Source organism: Hyaloscypha bicolor (genome assembly GCF_002865645.1).
Source record: "Hyaloscypha bicolor E unplaced genomic scaffold K444scaffold_53, whole genome shotgun sequence".
NCBI classification, from domain to species: domain Eukaryota; kingdom Fungi; phylum Ascomycota; class Leotiomycetes; order Helotiales; family Hyaloscyphaceae; genus Hyaloscypha; species Hyaloscypha bicolor.
The window spans coordinates 1274797-1289161 of NW_020194555.1; the positions used below are offsets into that span (position 1 = coordinate 1274797).

General features: G+C 48.6%; 9 protein-coding genes across 9 annotated transcripts; 3 read left to right on the top strand and 6 right to left on the bottom strand.

Annotated features, from left to right (window-relative positions):
• Positions 1-266: 266 nt before the first annotated feature.
• Positions 267-1281, top strand: K444DRAFT_340827 (uncharacterized protein). Its single transcript, XM_024872025.1, has 2 exons — positions 267-732; positions 791-1281. The coding sequence occupies exons 1-2, from the start codon at positions 474-476 to the stop codon at positions 985-987; spliced, it is 456 nt and encodes a 151-aa protein (XP_024739290.1). The 5' UTR covers positions 267-473; the 3' UTR covers positions 988-1281.
• K444DRAFT_557428 (TPR-like protein) lies at positions 1251-4169 on the bottom strand. The gene is made up of 3 exons (XM_024876784.1): positions 4007-4169; positions 3776-3946; positions 1251-3724 (listed from the first exon to the last, which is right to left on the bottom strand). Exons 1-3 carry the CDS (start codon positions 4091-4093, stop codon positions 1475-1477), a joined length of 2508 nt encoding a protein of 835 aa, XP_024739291.1. The 5' UTR covers positions 4094-4169; the 3' UTR covers positions 1251-1474.
• Positions 4170-4320: 151 nt separating this feature from the next.
• Positions 4321-5704, top strand: K444DRAFT_610460 (vacuolar ATP synthase subunit D). Its single transcript, XM_024879753.1, has 9 exons — positions 4321-4468; positions 4521-4633; positions 4680-4690; positions 4743-5068; positions 5118-5166; positions 5217-5226; positions 5272-5312; positions 5359-5414; positions 5461-5704. The coding sequence occupies exons 1-9, from the start codon at positions 4454-4456 to the stop codon at positions 5614-5616; spliced, it is 777 nt and encodes a 258-aa protein (XP_024739292.1). The 5' UTR covers positions 4321-4453; the 3' UTR covers positions 5617-5704.
• Positions 5359-6674, bottom strand: K444DRAFT_610461 (RNA-binding domain-containing protein). Its single transcript, XM_024879754.1, has 4 exons — positions 6604-6674; positions 6220-6531; positions 5461-6158; positions 5359-5414 (listed from the first exon to the last, which is right to left on the bottom strand). Exons 1-3 carry the CDS (start codon positions 6639-6641, stop codon positions 5753-5755), a joined length of 756 nt encoding a protein of 251 aa, XP_024739293.1. The 5' UTR covers positions 6642-6674; the 3' UTR covers positions 5359-5414; positions 5461-5752.
• A 171-nt stretch (positions 6675-6845) lies between these two features.
• K444DRAFT_661573 (uncharacterized protein) lies at positions 6846-8747 on the bottom strand. The gene is made up of 2 exons (XM_024886607.1): positions 8407-8747; positions 6846-8354 (listed from the first exon to the last, which is right to left on the bottom strand). Exons 1-2 carry the CDS (start codon positions 8602-8604, stop codon positions 6909-6911), a joined length of 1644 nt encoding a protein of 547 aa, XP_024739294.1. The 5' UTR covers positions 8605-8747; the 3' UTR covers positions 6846-6908.
• Positions 8748-10100: 1353 nt separating this feature from the next.
• K444DRAFT_340936 (uncharacterized protein) lies at positions 10101-10692 on the top strand. Its single transcript, XM_024872026.1, has one exon. It carries the CDS (start codon positions 10279-10281, stop codon positions 10552-10554), a length of 276 nt encoding a protein of 91 aa, XP_024739295.1. The 5' UTR covers positions 10101-10278; the 3' UTR covers positions 10555-10692.
• Positions 10693-10884: 192 nt separating this feature from the next.
• On the bottom strand, positions 10885-11983 carry K444DRAFT_627334 (uncharacterized protein; the record flags this gene model as incomplete). The annotated part of the gene is made up of 2 exons (XM_024882782.1): positions 10885-11125; positions 11784-11983. 2 exons carry the CDS (start codon positions 11981-11983, stop codon positions 10885-10887), a joined length of 441 nt encoding a protein of 146 aa, XP_024739296.1.
• Positions 11984-13224: 1241 nt separating this feature from the next.
• Positions 13225-14331, bottom strand: K444DRAFT_610465 (uncharacterized protein). Its single transcript, XM_024879755.1, has 3 exons — positions 14235-14331; positions 14048-14180; positions 13225-13993 (listed from the first exon to the last, which is right to left on the bottom strand). Exons 1-3 carry the CDS (start codon positions 14259-14261, stop codon positions 13725-13727), a joined length of 429 nt encoding a protein of 142 aa, XP_024739297.1. The 5' UTR covers positions 14262-14331; the 3' UTR covers positions 13225-13724.
• Positions 13472-13735, bottom strand: K444DRAFT_524210 (uncharacterized protein; the record flags this gene model as incomplete). Its single annotated transcript, XM_024874340.1, has 1 exon — positions 13472-13735. One exon carries the CDS (start codon positions 13733-13735, stop codon positions 13472-13474), a length of 264 nt encoding a protein of 87 aa, XP_024739298.1.
• Positions 14332-14365: the final 34 nt, after the last annotated feature.

Here is a 14365-nt window from a genome sequence, read left to right on the forward strand (position 1 = left end):
GTGGCTTAACGGCTGCTGGCACGAGCACTGCCCCTCCAGACCAAGCAATGGTTATCTAGTTGGTGACCGAGTGAGGGGAGCTGAGATGTGACGGAATATAAGGTCAGGTTGGCGTCGTTTACGTTTGCTTCTGCTTCGTTTTTCTCGCCGTGTATCCCGCAAGCTTCAATTTCGTCATTTTGAGGAAAGAGTGAATCACGAGAAAGGCATCGAGAATTACTGCGTAGAACAAGAAGAGATTCTGTCAGGGCAACGTCGGACGAGGCTGCGGTTTCCAGTGAATCTCAATCAGTTGGCGTCGTACGGAAGGTTACGACAGGGCGCTGTCCCAACTACATCAAAACTCCATCCATCCCTCCATCTCCTCTCAGCAGCAGACAGAAAGATCGATACACCAAGAACCATCCACTTCCATCCAAAACCAATACCTCATTACCCCCTCAAGACCATACATCGAAAGCCTCAAACTCAAAATGGCAACCAACGGCTCCCAACCCCGCGCCGAAGGTACTTACCCCTCTCCCCTCCTCACTTCCCCCTTTCCTCATCTATCCATCCAGTCAGCCAACAAGAACTCAGAAGCCAAAGACCAAACCAACCCCTTCGCCGCTCAGCGGGAGACGGGCCAGCCCGCCATCACCATTGATGCAGGACCCGAACCCGTTGCAGGTGTCGCAAAGGAAAACGTTTCGCCCAGCAAGGACGACAGACGCCAGAGCTCTGATGAGTGGGGTACGTCACTCCATCCTCTCCTTGGATGGGAAGAGTATGAAGCTAACAAAGGAGACAGATGCATCCAAGACCCCACCCTCCCGCTTCCAACAGCGCAAAGGCAGCTTGTACGCTACGCCCGGCTCGAGAGATGGACACGTTGACAAGAACTATGACCGGGATGCTGCGTATCATGCGAAGCTCGCGGAGAAGGGCTGGTCGCTTGGTGGGAAGAAGAGGAGAGGTAGTAAAGCTGGGAGTGACGAGGGGAAGTAAGTGAGCCTAGCGAACGAGGTTAACGGGGCTTTTCGAGGGGCAGGTGGAGTAGCGAGTGATTTTCAAGGGAGGTTGTGCGATAATTTATTTTTGTTTCCCTTGTTTTCTTTGTTGCTTGTGTTACGGGACGGATAGGTTTATGGGGGTTAGGTTAGTTTATGGGACGGGATACCAAGGCAAAAGCATACGGAGTGAGGTTCACCATCAGCGAGCAAACAAACAAACAAACAAACAAACAAACAAACAAAACAAGCAAACAAACAGGGATTCTCTTAAGAAGATTTTCAGAAACCAAGAATTGTGATTCCATTAGCTTTTCTTTCCTCGCTTTCCTGACTCCTGTAACATACAAAGAAACAGCTGTTGCCCTCCTTCCATCAAAGTTCACGACCAGTCCGTACGCCACCCTATGCATTATGAGTCCAAATGACTCAGTCCCAATATGTTCAAGGTTCCAAACTCCAGAAGTGTACCACCCAGTCCCCACCTATTCGTCATCCATTCCGTCCACGTCAATTGCGTCCGGATTAGCAGCCAGCGGTGCAGGCTCAGGTGCTTTGATATTGCCTCCTTGCGGGCCCGTGCTTGCGGCTACGAAGCCAACGGGAGCCCTAGCCTCGCGCTCCAATGCAGCCATAGCATCTGCAGTCTCATCATCGTCCTCTCCATCCGGTTGAGCTTGGCTTCTCGCCAAGGCTTGGGAAGCAATGAAGTTGACGTCTGTGTTGTACTGTGCTTGCACACTTCTCTTAATGCGTAGCATTTCTTTGAACGTATCTTCATTGCCGTGTTGCACTTCGAAGGCTTCCCATTTCTGCCAGAACGAGGGACTAGTTCTCGGATCGCAAAACTGCGACGCGTGCCCGTAGATGGCTCTTGCGCGGTCGATTTCGCCTAGGCGCTTCTCCATGTCGGCGAACTTGAGACACATGTCTCTGGCGTCTTTGTCGGGAAGGGCAGCGATTGCTCGCTCGTAGATGGGTCGTGTTGAAGGGAGGCCGAAGTTTGAGGCTGATTTGGTGATGTAGAAGTTGAACATGTCGGCGCGGTCTTCGTCTGAGACTGCTCGGGTGGCACGCTCGTAGATTCTCATTGCGTGTCGAGCGAGACCTCGCTCTTCTTCGAGGTTGCCGTACATCAAGTAGAGGACCTTAGCGAATTTTGGAGGACAGCCTTCAACGGCTTGCTCGAACAGGTCTCGAAGTCGCTCGATGCCGATTTTTCGATCGACGGCTTTGGTTAGGTATAAGTTCCAAAGCTCGAAAGCGACTGGGTAGCTGAAGAGGTCCAGTCCTCTCTCGTAAATCTTGAAGGACTCCTCAAAGTACTTGTTCTCTTCTAAGAGATTGGCGTAGTTGACTACTGTCTGTGGTGTCGCAATTCGAAGTTCGAATATCCTCTCATAGACCTTCTTTGTCTCTTCAAGGGTGCTGACACTCTCAACAAGGTCAACATAAAAACTCCACAACTTCCAGCTCTTGTGAACTCTTTGTTGCGGTGATAGACTCTCGTCGAAATAATCGACAGTTGATCGCTTTGGTGCTTGAACGGCCTTAGCCATGATTTTGACGGCTTCTTCAAAGTTGTCGTTTCTCAACTCAATCTCTGCCCATTCAATCCACATATCCGCAAGCTCAGCAACCGACTTGAAGGGGACCTTGACTGCCTTCTCCATAATGACCCTTGCATTTCGGAGGTCGCCGCCTTTCTCGTAGAATTTGGCATAATTAGTCCATAATTCGTGAAATCGGCCCACGGCCTTCTTTGGTTGGACGGCGGCAATTGCATCTGTGTATGCTTGGACCACTTCCTGCTTGTTATCACCCCACAATCCGATGCGAACGTTCCACTCTGATACATTATTGGGGTTTTGCCGAAGCAGAACGTCATTGATCAAGAACGGCCGCCTGTCCATCAACTGCTCGAATCTCATCATTCGAATGTCCAGGTCGAAGTCGGCATTTTCATCCACCACTCCTTTTTCTGATCGTGCTGCTGCATCTTCCATCAACGACCCAGTAATGGCCTCTTCGAATTCAACGTACGAGTCGAAAATGAGTGTGAAATCTCGCACTGTCATCACAGTCGTGATGCCTTCTTCGAAGACGTCTCTGGCTCGTTCGAAGCTACCTCTGGTGATCCAATACGTCGCAAGACCAGACCATAGCTTCCCCCTTTGGTCGGCAAATCGATCGATACCACTGCGAATGATTCGTTCGACGTCAATTCCCACCTCATCTCCAGTTTCAACCTCCTTTGCATGTTCCACCAGAAGGTCAACCATTTCACTCCACAATTGGTAATGACCCTTTCCGTTCTTACTGCGAAACTTTGGATTGTTCAGGATATCCATGTACTTCTTGACGGCTTCCGTGTAATGTCTCATCTCAATCAACAGCTCAATGAAGTCCTCGGCATCTTCGGGATGGATCTGCATGTATCGTCGCCATATGGCAATCGCCGTCTGTCCCGATGCCGAATTTGCAAACGGTCTGTATAGCGCCCATATGCGATTGTGTTGAGTGATTGGGAGAGCCCGAAGCGCCCGATCGAATGTTCGTCTGGTGAGAGTAACAATCGGCTGGAGCAGTAGGAAGGATAAGTACATCTCCCATATTCTCGGCATCTTGTTGAGCAGAATGAGAGCTCGTTCGAAAAGGGCGTTGACTTTCGCATACTCGGAAGCAAAAATGGCTGGATTTAGCTTTCCTAAATGATTCATTCTGAGAGTCAAGTACTGCTACAAGTTAGCAGATTGTGCGAAGGAGGAGAAAGTATCGCAGCATACCATTTTCCAAAGCTTGTAGGACCGCGGAAGCTGCAGGCAAGCTCGTTCAAGCACAAAAGCCTGCTCTTGGAGAGTGCCATGTTGAAACTTGAAGTTGATGTAGGCTAACCAAGGCTTCGTAGTTCCAGGATCTCGTAGAATATCTTGCTCGTAGATTGTATCTTCCTCGGACTAATGTTTGTCAGCATCTGGCACCTGGAGCAATATTTCCCAGCGTCAGGATTTGCTTACAATTAGGTATAAGTCTGCTTTTGCTCGCGATAGCTTCGCCTTCGAGATGCCGGGAGCAGCCATTGTGGGCAGTAGCTCACCAGGCATTCTCTGCCTGATTCTCTATCCTGCGAAAAGACCCCAAAAGAATACAACTGACGGACAAGAGGAAGAGTGAACCACGCTGTCGCGTCTCTCAAGTCGCGGAGAGTTTTGGATTTTGTGCTGACTTTAGCGTTGCGGCCTGACCAATGCGCAAGGCTGCAAGGCTGCCGCTCCCAAGCTTCCCTGTCGGTCGACGTAGTGGGCAAGCTTCACCAGCTCTTATCGGGAGCAACCCGGAAGAAGCACACCTTCGCTCACAACTCGAAGTTGTAGCACAAGACGAAGAGTTCTATTGCCTTGCTCAATGACTGTCACGATCAATTACTTTTGATGATAGTAACGTGAACAAGAAATCCTCTCAAGATGTCTGGAACTGGGGTAAGACATTCGAAGCCATGTTGGCTGAAGCAAAATGTTGACCTCCAAGTAGAACCGCGAAGCTGTCTTCCCAACCCGGCAGTCATTGGGATTGATGAAGGCAAAGTTGAAGGGTGCTCAGACAGGTCATGATCTGTTAAAGCGAAAGAGTGAAGCTCTCACAAAGTAGACCCCTCTTCCACTGTTTCCAGCCCCAGCTAACAGTCAACAGACGTTTCCGAGGTATTTAATAACATTGAACACGATTATTGACCCGATTCTTACCCCTTGCTAGAAATTACGAGACGAATCGATGAAGCTAAACGTAAGATGGGCCGGGTCATGCAGATTGCAGCATTTTCTCTGGCAGAGGTCACCTACGCGGTTGGAGGAGATATCGGATACCAAGTGCAAGAATCAGCAAAGTCAGCACGATTCCGAGTACGAACGAAGCAGGAAAACGTCTCTGGTGTATTCTTGCCCGCATTCGAGAGCTATATTACGGAGGGAAACAATGACTTTGGCTTGACGGGTCTGGGGAAGGGTGGACAGCAAGTGCAAAGATGCAGAGAGACGTATGCTAGGGCTGTTGAGACGTTAGTGGAGCTTGCAAGTCTGCAGGTATGGTTGCCATTGGAGGGAAAATTGGGATTCCTGGCTGATTTGTCAGACTGCATTCGTGATATTGGACGAAGTCATCAAGGTCGTCAACAGGAGAGGTATGATACACTGTTTCCATCCCCTGTGAGCATAATGCTAACAAAACCAGTGAACGCCATGTCAGTATCCCACAAGCAAAGTCGCCTCATATTAATCCAAATTAGCGAGCATGTCATTATTCCAAGGACGGAGAACACCATCAAATGTAAGATTGTAGCTCTCCGTTCAACGGCATGCGCTAATTTGATTAGATATCAACTCGGAATTGGATGAATTGGACAGAGAAGAATTCTTCCGATTAAAGAAGGCAAGTCTTGACGTCTGGTCATTGATATCTGGCTGACCAGAAATAGGTTCAGAAGAAGAAACAACGAGATACTGCTGCACAAGATGCAGAGATGAGATTGAAGAAAGAGGCTAAAGCCAAGGCCGATAGTGACAAGGAGAATGATGAGGCAGGACAACCTGATATTTTGGGTGATCAGGAAGATCAAGATGTTATCTTCTAGATCCATATCATCCCATGGATAGCCTGTTTCCTAGTAGAATATTTCGGAATGCTGCATGTAGTATTAGCGGACACATATCCGGTCAAAGCATTCTCAATTGCTACTTTTTGGCTGTATTATACACTTGTACCGTGACCTACTGTCTTTGATACGTGACCTTCATGACTTGAGATCCGTCTCCTAATGCCATACCGGCCGTATTCTCCTTCGCGCTGATAGCACCCGTCTCGGTCTCATACTCAATGAAAGCGATTCCCCTTCTTCCAGGCACCAACCGAACTTCCCTAAAGCCCTCAAATCTGCCAAATATAGCTGTCAAAGCATCGATATCATATTCTTCCGGCAGATTCTGAACAAACAGGATCTTGTTCGGAGGCAGGTATTCGTCAGGGATAACAGCCGCAGCACCAGCATTTGTAGACTTGAGACCTGCGCCTCTAGACGCCTTCGCAGGACGAGCATTAACATCTGGCACAACACCAGGAGCAGCGCGCTTGAGTCTCTTCTGCTCTTCCGCCGCCTCAGCCGCCTTCTTCTTGTCTGCAAGAACATGGTTAGCACCTTCCCACTAGGAGTATCATATGGAAGGAACCCAGCCTACCTTTCTCAGCCAACCGTCTCCGCTTATGACTTTCAAACTCATCCTCATCCCCGGTTCTCTTGACACTCGCATCACTCCTGGTCCTCGCAAACGCCAGCTGCATCGGCTTGTCAAACAGCTCAAAGCCCTGAACCTCTTCGATCGCCTTCTGCGCGCTCTCAATACTATCAAACACGATGAACGCTTGACCCTTCGCCTTCAGGTTCGTCTTTGCGATGATATCGATGATCTCGCCATACTCGGAGAAGAGTTCGGTCAGAGCTTCTTTGAGCTGCGGGATTTTGATGTGCTCTTCGAGGTTGCGGACGTAGACACTGGGGAACACGGGTTAGTGGGAGCGCAGAAGCAAAGGGCAAGGGTACGTGTCGGAGTGCAATGACACGTACGTTGCGCTCGGTGGGGGGCCACCGGTGAGGGCAGACATGGTTGATATCTGTGGATGTTGGTGGTGTTGTGCGGAGGAGGTTTGGGGCGGCAGAAGTTCAGCCTTGAGCTTGCCGAGAAATTTTGGCGTGCTGGAGGTTCTCGACACGAATTTCACTTCGCGCCGTCAACTTCAAAAAGTCAACAACATTGTCAAGTGATGAGTGAACTTCTTCAAGATGCAAATCTACTTTTGTGAATTCAGCTTAATCAGTTACAGAATACAAATAGGCTAAGAAAAGCTCTCTCAAGTCGAAAACGCGTCGCATTAATTGGTGTCCTCGGAAGACCAATCAATGTCCAGTTCCTTATTCTGTCCTTCAAACATGCTTGATCCCATCAACCGTCCCGACACCCTTCTCGTTGGAGTGTACTGCGCGCCCTGAGGTGTGAGCAGAGCCATATCTTGAGAAGTGATACTCCATGGCGCGATATCTAAGCTTGGTACGATACTCTGTGGCGGTGTTTGCAAGCACATGTCCTTGAGGAAAGAGTCAATGTGCATATTTGAAATGGAACCTTGCGCTTGGGGGTGCTCTCTGGTAGCTTCCCGCGCTGTGGGCACATATTCCGAGGGAGCCTCAACAAAAAGGGGCTCTGAAGTAATAAATGATGAGTGGCCTGTCATGAATGATGATACGAAAGGATCATCCAGGTCTTGGGGTAGTTCCTGATCAAAGCAGAGTGCAAAGTTGAACCCGCTTCCCATTGCGTTGCCGTACAAATTGAAGTTTTCATTCAAAGCTTGAAGTTGGAAGCCTTCGGATAGCTGCCCCGCACACTGAGTACTTGACTTATGACCAAAGGAAGTGCTCTCGATTGGGACAAGCATGCTCGGCGGGTCGGCGCCTCCGGACCTAGGAAATGTTTCTTCGATTGTGGAACTTGAATGGTTGCTACTCTTTGAAAGAGTAGAAGGGGAGTAACCTGTCGAGAGTGTCTGTCCTGATGTTTTCGACTGAAACTTCCTTTGAATGAATGTCCCTTCTGGCAGGCTGGATGTCCTAGTTTGTTGAGGAAATTCTGATGTGTCCAGTGGAGCACATGCAACCCATGGTTCATTCTCTCCCCTCAAACTTGGTCTCCAACCCCTTATTGCAGGCCTCGGGGAGTTTCTCTTGGGCATACGAGGAGCCGTTTTCTCGATCGGATCGGACTTTGGGCGTAGAGGTCTATTGCTATCTTTGGGAGCGAGCGTTGTCTTTGCGCGGCCTGTTGAGTTCATGGAAGTCGGAGGTACAAGCTCTTGATCCTTGTAGATATATGTGTTCGTGCCAAGATCCGACAAAAATTTGTGGATTTCTTGCGTTTGATTTGTATTGGAGTCGAAGGCAAAAATGTCATTCGCATTGGTCGATGAGCTTTTGGAAATTTGAGGAGATCCACCCGGCATGGTGAAGCTTCTCGTTTCTGATATTGTGACTGCAGTATCAGGAGACTGGCTTTCAGAGAACTGTTTCTGAGAAGACTCCCAAGCCTCGACAAAGCGTGTGAATTCTTGAACATGGCTCTGGGCCAACTTCAAATATTCCCTGGCAGCTTGAACGCAACCCTCGACTGCCGTGATATCGTTCGCCGCAGACTCCTTGCCATTACTTCCATTGTTCATGCACGTCAAGCCATCTTTTTGTGGACTTCTCGACGTATTCGACGGGGTGTCTGTCGTTGTTTGAGGACTTCCGCCAGGGGATGATTTGTGTTGAGCAGGAGAGCACTGGTACAATTAACTCCTTGACTCATAGGGATTTGACAAAGGGAAAACTCACCCTGACTTTCTTCTCTCGACATCTTGCACACGCACCATTCCTTCGAGTTTCGGCAACCTCGAGTCTTCTTTGCGGATCGTAGCGTTTGCGGCTCCGTGTCGGTGTTGGCCGAGAATTTGGCATGGTGTCCAATTTTCCTTTAGGTTTTCCACTCTTCGGAGTGCAAGGCTCCCCCAAGAAAGGCATGGAAGTGTCCATTATGAGCTGGGGTAAAGAGTAAAGGCGGTGGCCTTGGTGAAGTTGTGCCCCTGTTACTGTGTTGACAACTGCACGCTCGAAGCGGAAGAAAAAATAATGTTGCGAGGTGTGAAATATGCACTTATGGATGCACGAGGTGTTGGAGAAGAGAAGAAACGTTGGATGCTGGGGACCGGTTCCTTATATTTCTTCACCGAACTCTGGGTTGCCTTTTCACGCTCGCGCCACACCTTTGTTTACAATTGCCCTAGAGTTGCCTAGCTTGTCTCGCTGCTTGAATCGTTATGCACGTTGCATGCACGTTTTCCATGCAAAAGGGTGAGGAGGGCTGAGTTACCCCGGCCCTTACACCGATTGAGCGAATTGTGCATCAAGCGAGGCTGCATTCCTGTCGGGGCAAGAAGGTTGCATTGGTCGGGGACCACTCGGCTGACTCTATACACTGGTGCCTCAGGCCCCATTATGCACAACGCACCAACCTCTCCAACAGGCGCTATCTAGGCAGTGCCCCGCTGCTGCTTTTGTCCTGAATTCGCAGCTGAGGTGGCAAAATCTTACCTCACAGGCCTGCTCAAAGCCTCGTGCTGAGCAGCACACGAATGACTAGACCACCCGTTGGGTCACTGTCCACTGTAAAATCTACCAGGGCAAGAGAACCCTTGTCAAACTGGCCGAACCAGGGGGGGAGATTGAGGGGCAGTCCTCTGATTCGCACATCCTCTCACAAGCCGCTAATTCATCATGAGAATCAACTCACCACTAGCTTCCCATGTCCCCTGCTGTCACTCGCCGTAATATTGGTCGGGGCTGGAGTGTCGATTGCTAAGTCAGAGAGGAATCTGTGTACTACGTACAGAAACTATGTTAACGCCTTCACTGATCGTTCCGTCTCTGGGACAACGGCCGTGACAATCAGCTTCAAAGATATGTATAGTCAGCTTGCATGGGCCGTCGAGGGCTGCTTCCATGCGTATTCGTGGGGGCGATGGAGGTTTCCTGGTAGGGGTGAGCAATATTGCAGCCTTGTGTTGATTTCGTTCAGGGTATCTATCTTCCGGCCAGCACTCGCAGCGCGTTGTGCATTTCGACGTTAGCAACAATATCCTTCTTTGAACTTCATCTTGGATCCATCAAATGGCAAAGAATTTTATCAGCCCTTGACCATCTTAAGCTTGAAGTTAAGATAAGTACGACTTAGGTGAAGAAACCGAGCAAGTGACCGTTCGGAGTGGGGAAAAAGAAGGTTCCTGTTAAGATATGGGCGTTGGTTATTGTGGATTGTTGGGGTACGGTGCCTACGGAGAGGTGCGTTGGACATTCTGAGAGGTCCTACGGAGCACAAGAGGGCAGTGAAGAGAGTCTTGACTTAGAATCTTACCGAAGGTGAACGACAAACGGAACTGAAGACCATGATGCTCTTCACAAAACGAAAAGTATGCGTGGCACCAATTAGGATATGGTCGCCTCACTCAACTCAGCTTGAGTTAAAAGGTATCTAGAACCGGGATGCCGACATTTTCATGGGCTTTTACGGCTGCTATAGCTGGGGAGGTGTCACATACTTAGCGATGGAATACGCCTTCTCTTCGCGATCTGGAGCATAATATTCAGCATGGGTTGCCAGAGGATGAGGTCAAAGATATCGTCCGACAAAATCTCAATGGCCTTGCGATTATGCATTCAGAGTCGTTTGCACACCAGGATCAAAGCCAGCGGTGCGAATTCGATGACAGTAAAATACTTGTGTGCTTGGTAATTACTCTTCAGAACATCCTCGTCATGAAGGCTTCGCCGCCTTCGTGGATGAAACTTGGAGATTTGGGACAGAGCAAGCAAGCTGGTGGTGCCAAATATCATACTGTTACAGGAACAAGGTCTTACGCGGCTCATGAGGTGCGCGAAACCACCAACACAGAAAGCCTGGACTACACAAACGCGCTGGATATATGAGCTGTAGGATGTATTACCTACAAACTACGTGCTGACAGATCACTCTTCCTTTCCGCACCTTTTAGGAATGCAATTGAACAAAGATTCGTCAACGGCTCATATGACTTTTCAAAAGATACTCGTAGTCTTGAGCTTAGCGCGGCCGGGACGCAACTCCTTCGTCTTCTACGGGCAGTGGACCCCGAAAGCGCCCAACTGCACTTAGGGCGTTAAGAGATGAGTGGCTATTGAACGGTATGCTTTATAGGTCCGTCCGCCATCCGGTTTAACGGAGCTGATCTATTGTAGACGAAGTTCAAAAGACTCTGGATCAAACGTTTAATCATCCAATCAGCAATCCTCCTCCGCCCAAACCTCGTCTGAAACTGACCCACCCTCAACCTCGAAATGCCCATCTTCAACAAAGTCCCGATACAGCAATGGAGCTGTGGTCCAAGTTCTATCACGAAGCAAAGTCCGGCCCGGTGGTAGTGGTTGACCGCCTCCATGAGCCGAAATCAGACTGAAATCCCTAGGTGGCATCAGGAAGCCGGTGGACACCAGTGATTTCTGGGTAGCGTCCAATAAGCATCTTTCATCGTGTTCTAATTCGTAAACGGCTCCAGAAAACTTCGCAGAGAAAAATATGGGTCTGACTTTTGGTTCGAACGGTATAGCTCTCTCTCAGACGAGAAAATTATGCGTGGAGAGTTGGCATTATTTGTCTCTCTTTCGGCCGGCAGGAAACCTCTCAGGACGTTTTATCTGCATTAGAGATAGCGAGTTATCTCAGTAACAACCCCAACTCCCAACGGTAACACGATGCCAAATGTCCCATAATCACACCTACTTCTCCTGCCCTATTCTCCCTGTCAACCTTCCTCAAGTCAGGAAGTTATTCCCTGACTCATAACCTAGCAGAAATGCGTCTCATCCCAATTATAGTCTGTGCAATCAATCTTGGCTCCCTTATCCAGACATGCGCCGTGACAACAGTACGTATTGGATTTTGCGTTCTGTGTGAACGAGAAGGCGTTGACTGGATTGGCATACCAGGCAAATGAGCCATCTTGTTTAAATGCATAAACGTATCCTGGGAGGCAACCCCTAGATGGCAGAACGTCTCTGTTAGCACGCCTCTTTAAATAACCCAGAAAAGAGATACATGTATCAGAGTTATGACTTGTGAGAGATGCAGCACCAATGTTAAGCTTTGTAAGGAGTCTTGTTTTGAAATATTAAGCACTCACAATGAATAATGACCGTCCTGGTCAATCCGGCTTCCCATACCAACGCTGCAGACTACGAGACCGTTGTCGATGGCCTCCACGCCGTATATACCACTTAGACCAGGCAAAGGATCGTGGGTGATGCCACCATGGACACGGAGACAAGCTAGAGTAGGGAGCGTGAAAACCAGGGTTGTGGCGAGGGTAGTAAAGAGCTTCATAGTCAACAGTGGTCTTGTTTGATAGATGATTGAAGATTTTGGGATGTGAGGTACTTTGGTAAGTAGAAATTTGAAGGGATAATGGGGCTAACAGAGCTAGATCAAAGATCAAAGTGTTGATCTTGCAGAGTGACACTGTTAAGTAAAAAAGATCAGACTTCAAATATCGACACAGCATGCTATATACATAGGAGTTCCTTCATAGCATGAAATGTTAATAACAACCATTCACTAGATTCACTATGGCGTATGCTGTGCCCCTTGCCAAGTCGCCGAGATGTTATGGTCAAAGCTTTTTAAAAAGAAATGTCCGTTGTAGTCCAATAGACATGCAGCTTCGACTCTGCCAAGGCCAGCATGTTCAGGTGATGTATAAGGAAAGCCTTAACAGTAATCTAGTCAGACACCCGTCATAGCCGTAGCATGTCGGTTTTTCGGATGTACTACCACATCGAGGTAATAATCTTTGCGCTAAGACCACATACAAGGGCGCTTAGGTGAAGTGAAGCTCAAAAGCTCGGTCCATATCTTAGCAGTGGCACAGCGACTTTGATCTACATGGTACAGATTTGATTTTCTGGGGCTAGGCGTCTTAGTGTGGAAGGTCCAATATTAAGCCTTCGTACCCGTGTAAAAACCCCTTGCTGCGCCGTACGGCCGCATCGCCGACCATGGATAGCGAGGCCACAAAGAGATCACCTACCTTTAAACGCCCACAAAATGTCGAACGAAGACCGTATGAGGAAGGTACTGGCTGAGTTAGAGAGCTTTCTAAATCTTAGGCTGAAAAGTACTAACTAGACCGATCTACGCCCCGTTCCCATACGATGTAACGAAGTCTCAAGAGTCAAAACCAATGGAGTTCCTCGAATCACCCACCTTCGGTGGTACGTGCACCGCATTTCCGTCACTAAAGAGCGGGATCTCCGTGAGCTGATCCTTGTGGATCATTTCTCAAAATTTCCACCGAGGCACTGTCCTGTTTTCACTTGATAAATTGTTTTAACGCTCCCAATTCAGCCTCGCTTTGCCTTGTTGATGCTTCCTGGAGCATTACACATGTCTTTGAACGTTCGGCGCCAGCTCGGTCCTGTGACTAATGTCAAGCCCCGCTCTCGAGAATAACCATATCCATATACTATACTAATAGCTTTAATATACTTGCTAGTCTATAATTTCCTCGCACATCAAATCTTTGCAACTTATCACAATGGAGACCGAAAACTTCAACTTAGCTTATAGTTTTATACTTCTCATTAAATACACAACACGCTAAGTAAATTACTTTTTCTCTTACTTGTTCTTATTTGCCCTGCCCTTCCTTTTTTCCTTCACGTTTAATTACAACATGATGTACATCAAACGGCCTCAGTGGCTACTCGCTGGCTAGTACGCAAATCTCTCTACCAGCCTTCACAAGCTACAGTCCATACTATAATTCAGCCTCATCAGATCTGCTACTTTCACACTGTGGCTATTCGCAATAGCTCAGCATGAGTCTCCAACTTTGACTGGGTATCGAACGGACTTCTCTGGACAGACAAGTGGCGTTGGGCCAGCCGCAGATCCAAGGAACCGGAATAGAGCGAATAGGACCACCGAAACTAGCATGAAGAACGGCAGTATATAGCGCCAAGCCTCATTATCAGCTTTACGTATATTTTGTTCCTTGACACTATTAGTGGTGCTTTCATTAAGATGGAAGTGTAGCTCCGTCAGCCAAACGAGCCCTTCTGACCGGCTACTTTTCATTCCACTTATGAGGCCGTCGTCTGCGTCGCTGAGTATGTCGTTGTGGCTGTCGCCTGCTGTGTCGTTGTCCCTGTTGCTTAGCATGCGACACCTTCTTAAATATTCCAGTATAGATCAGGTCGAGAGTGACTAGAAGCTTGCCACAGCCGTTGGACAATAAGCCAAACAGCTGCTTGTGGGGTCTGTTTGCTGAGGAGGGCAACTCTTCTCGAGTGACACCTACGTTGGCTATTGTCATGGGCTGATAGCTGCTGCCGCCTAGATGAAATGCTGTTAATTTTGATCGCGTCTACTCGAGAGGGTTTTTTTTACTTCGGTGAAGTACCCCGTATCTTGCACCGGGAGCTCCTTCCCAGTAGCTACCGTCCTGATCTCGGTAGCTGTATTGTTGTGTATCGGCATCATAGCCAACACGTTGCATGCCTTCCGGCAGGCGACCCTCGTCCTGGTTGGGTTAGGAGGAGATGTACGAAGATTGGGACTTGAGAGGCTCTCATACCGAATCCTCCGGGGACCAACGGCTCATCTTGACAGCCGAATAGCTTAGTTCCTGAGCTATGTGATGCTTTGTTTTGCGGATGGATAATGACAGAAATACTGTTGCTAGCGATGTTGAAGAGGTCTTGATGT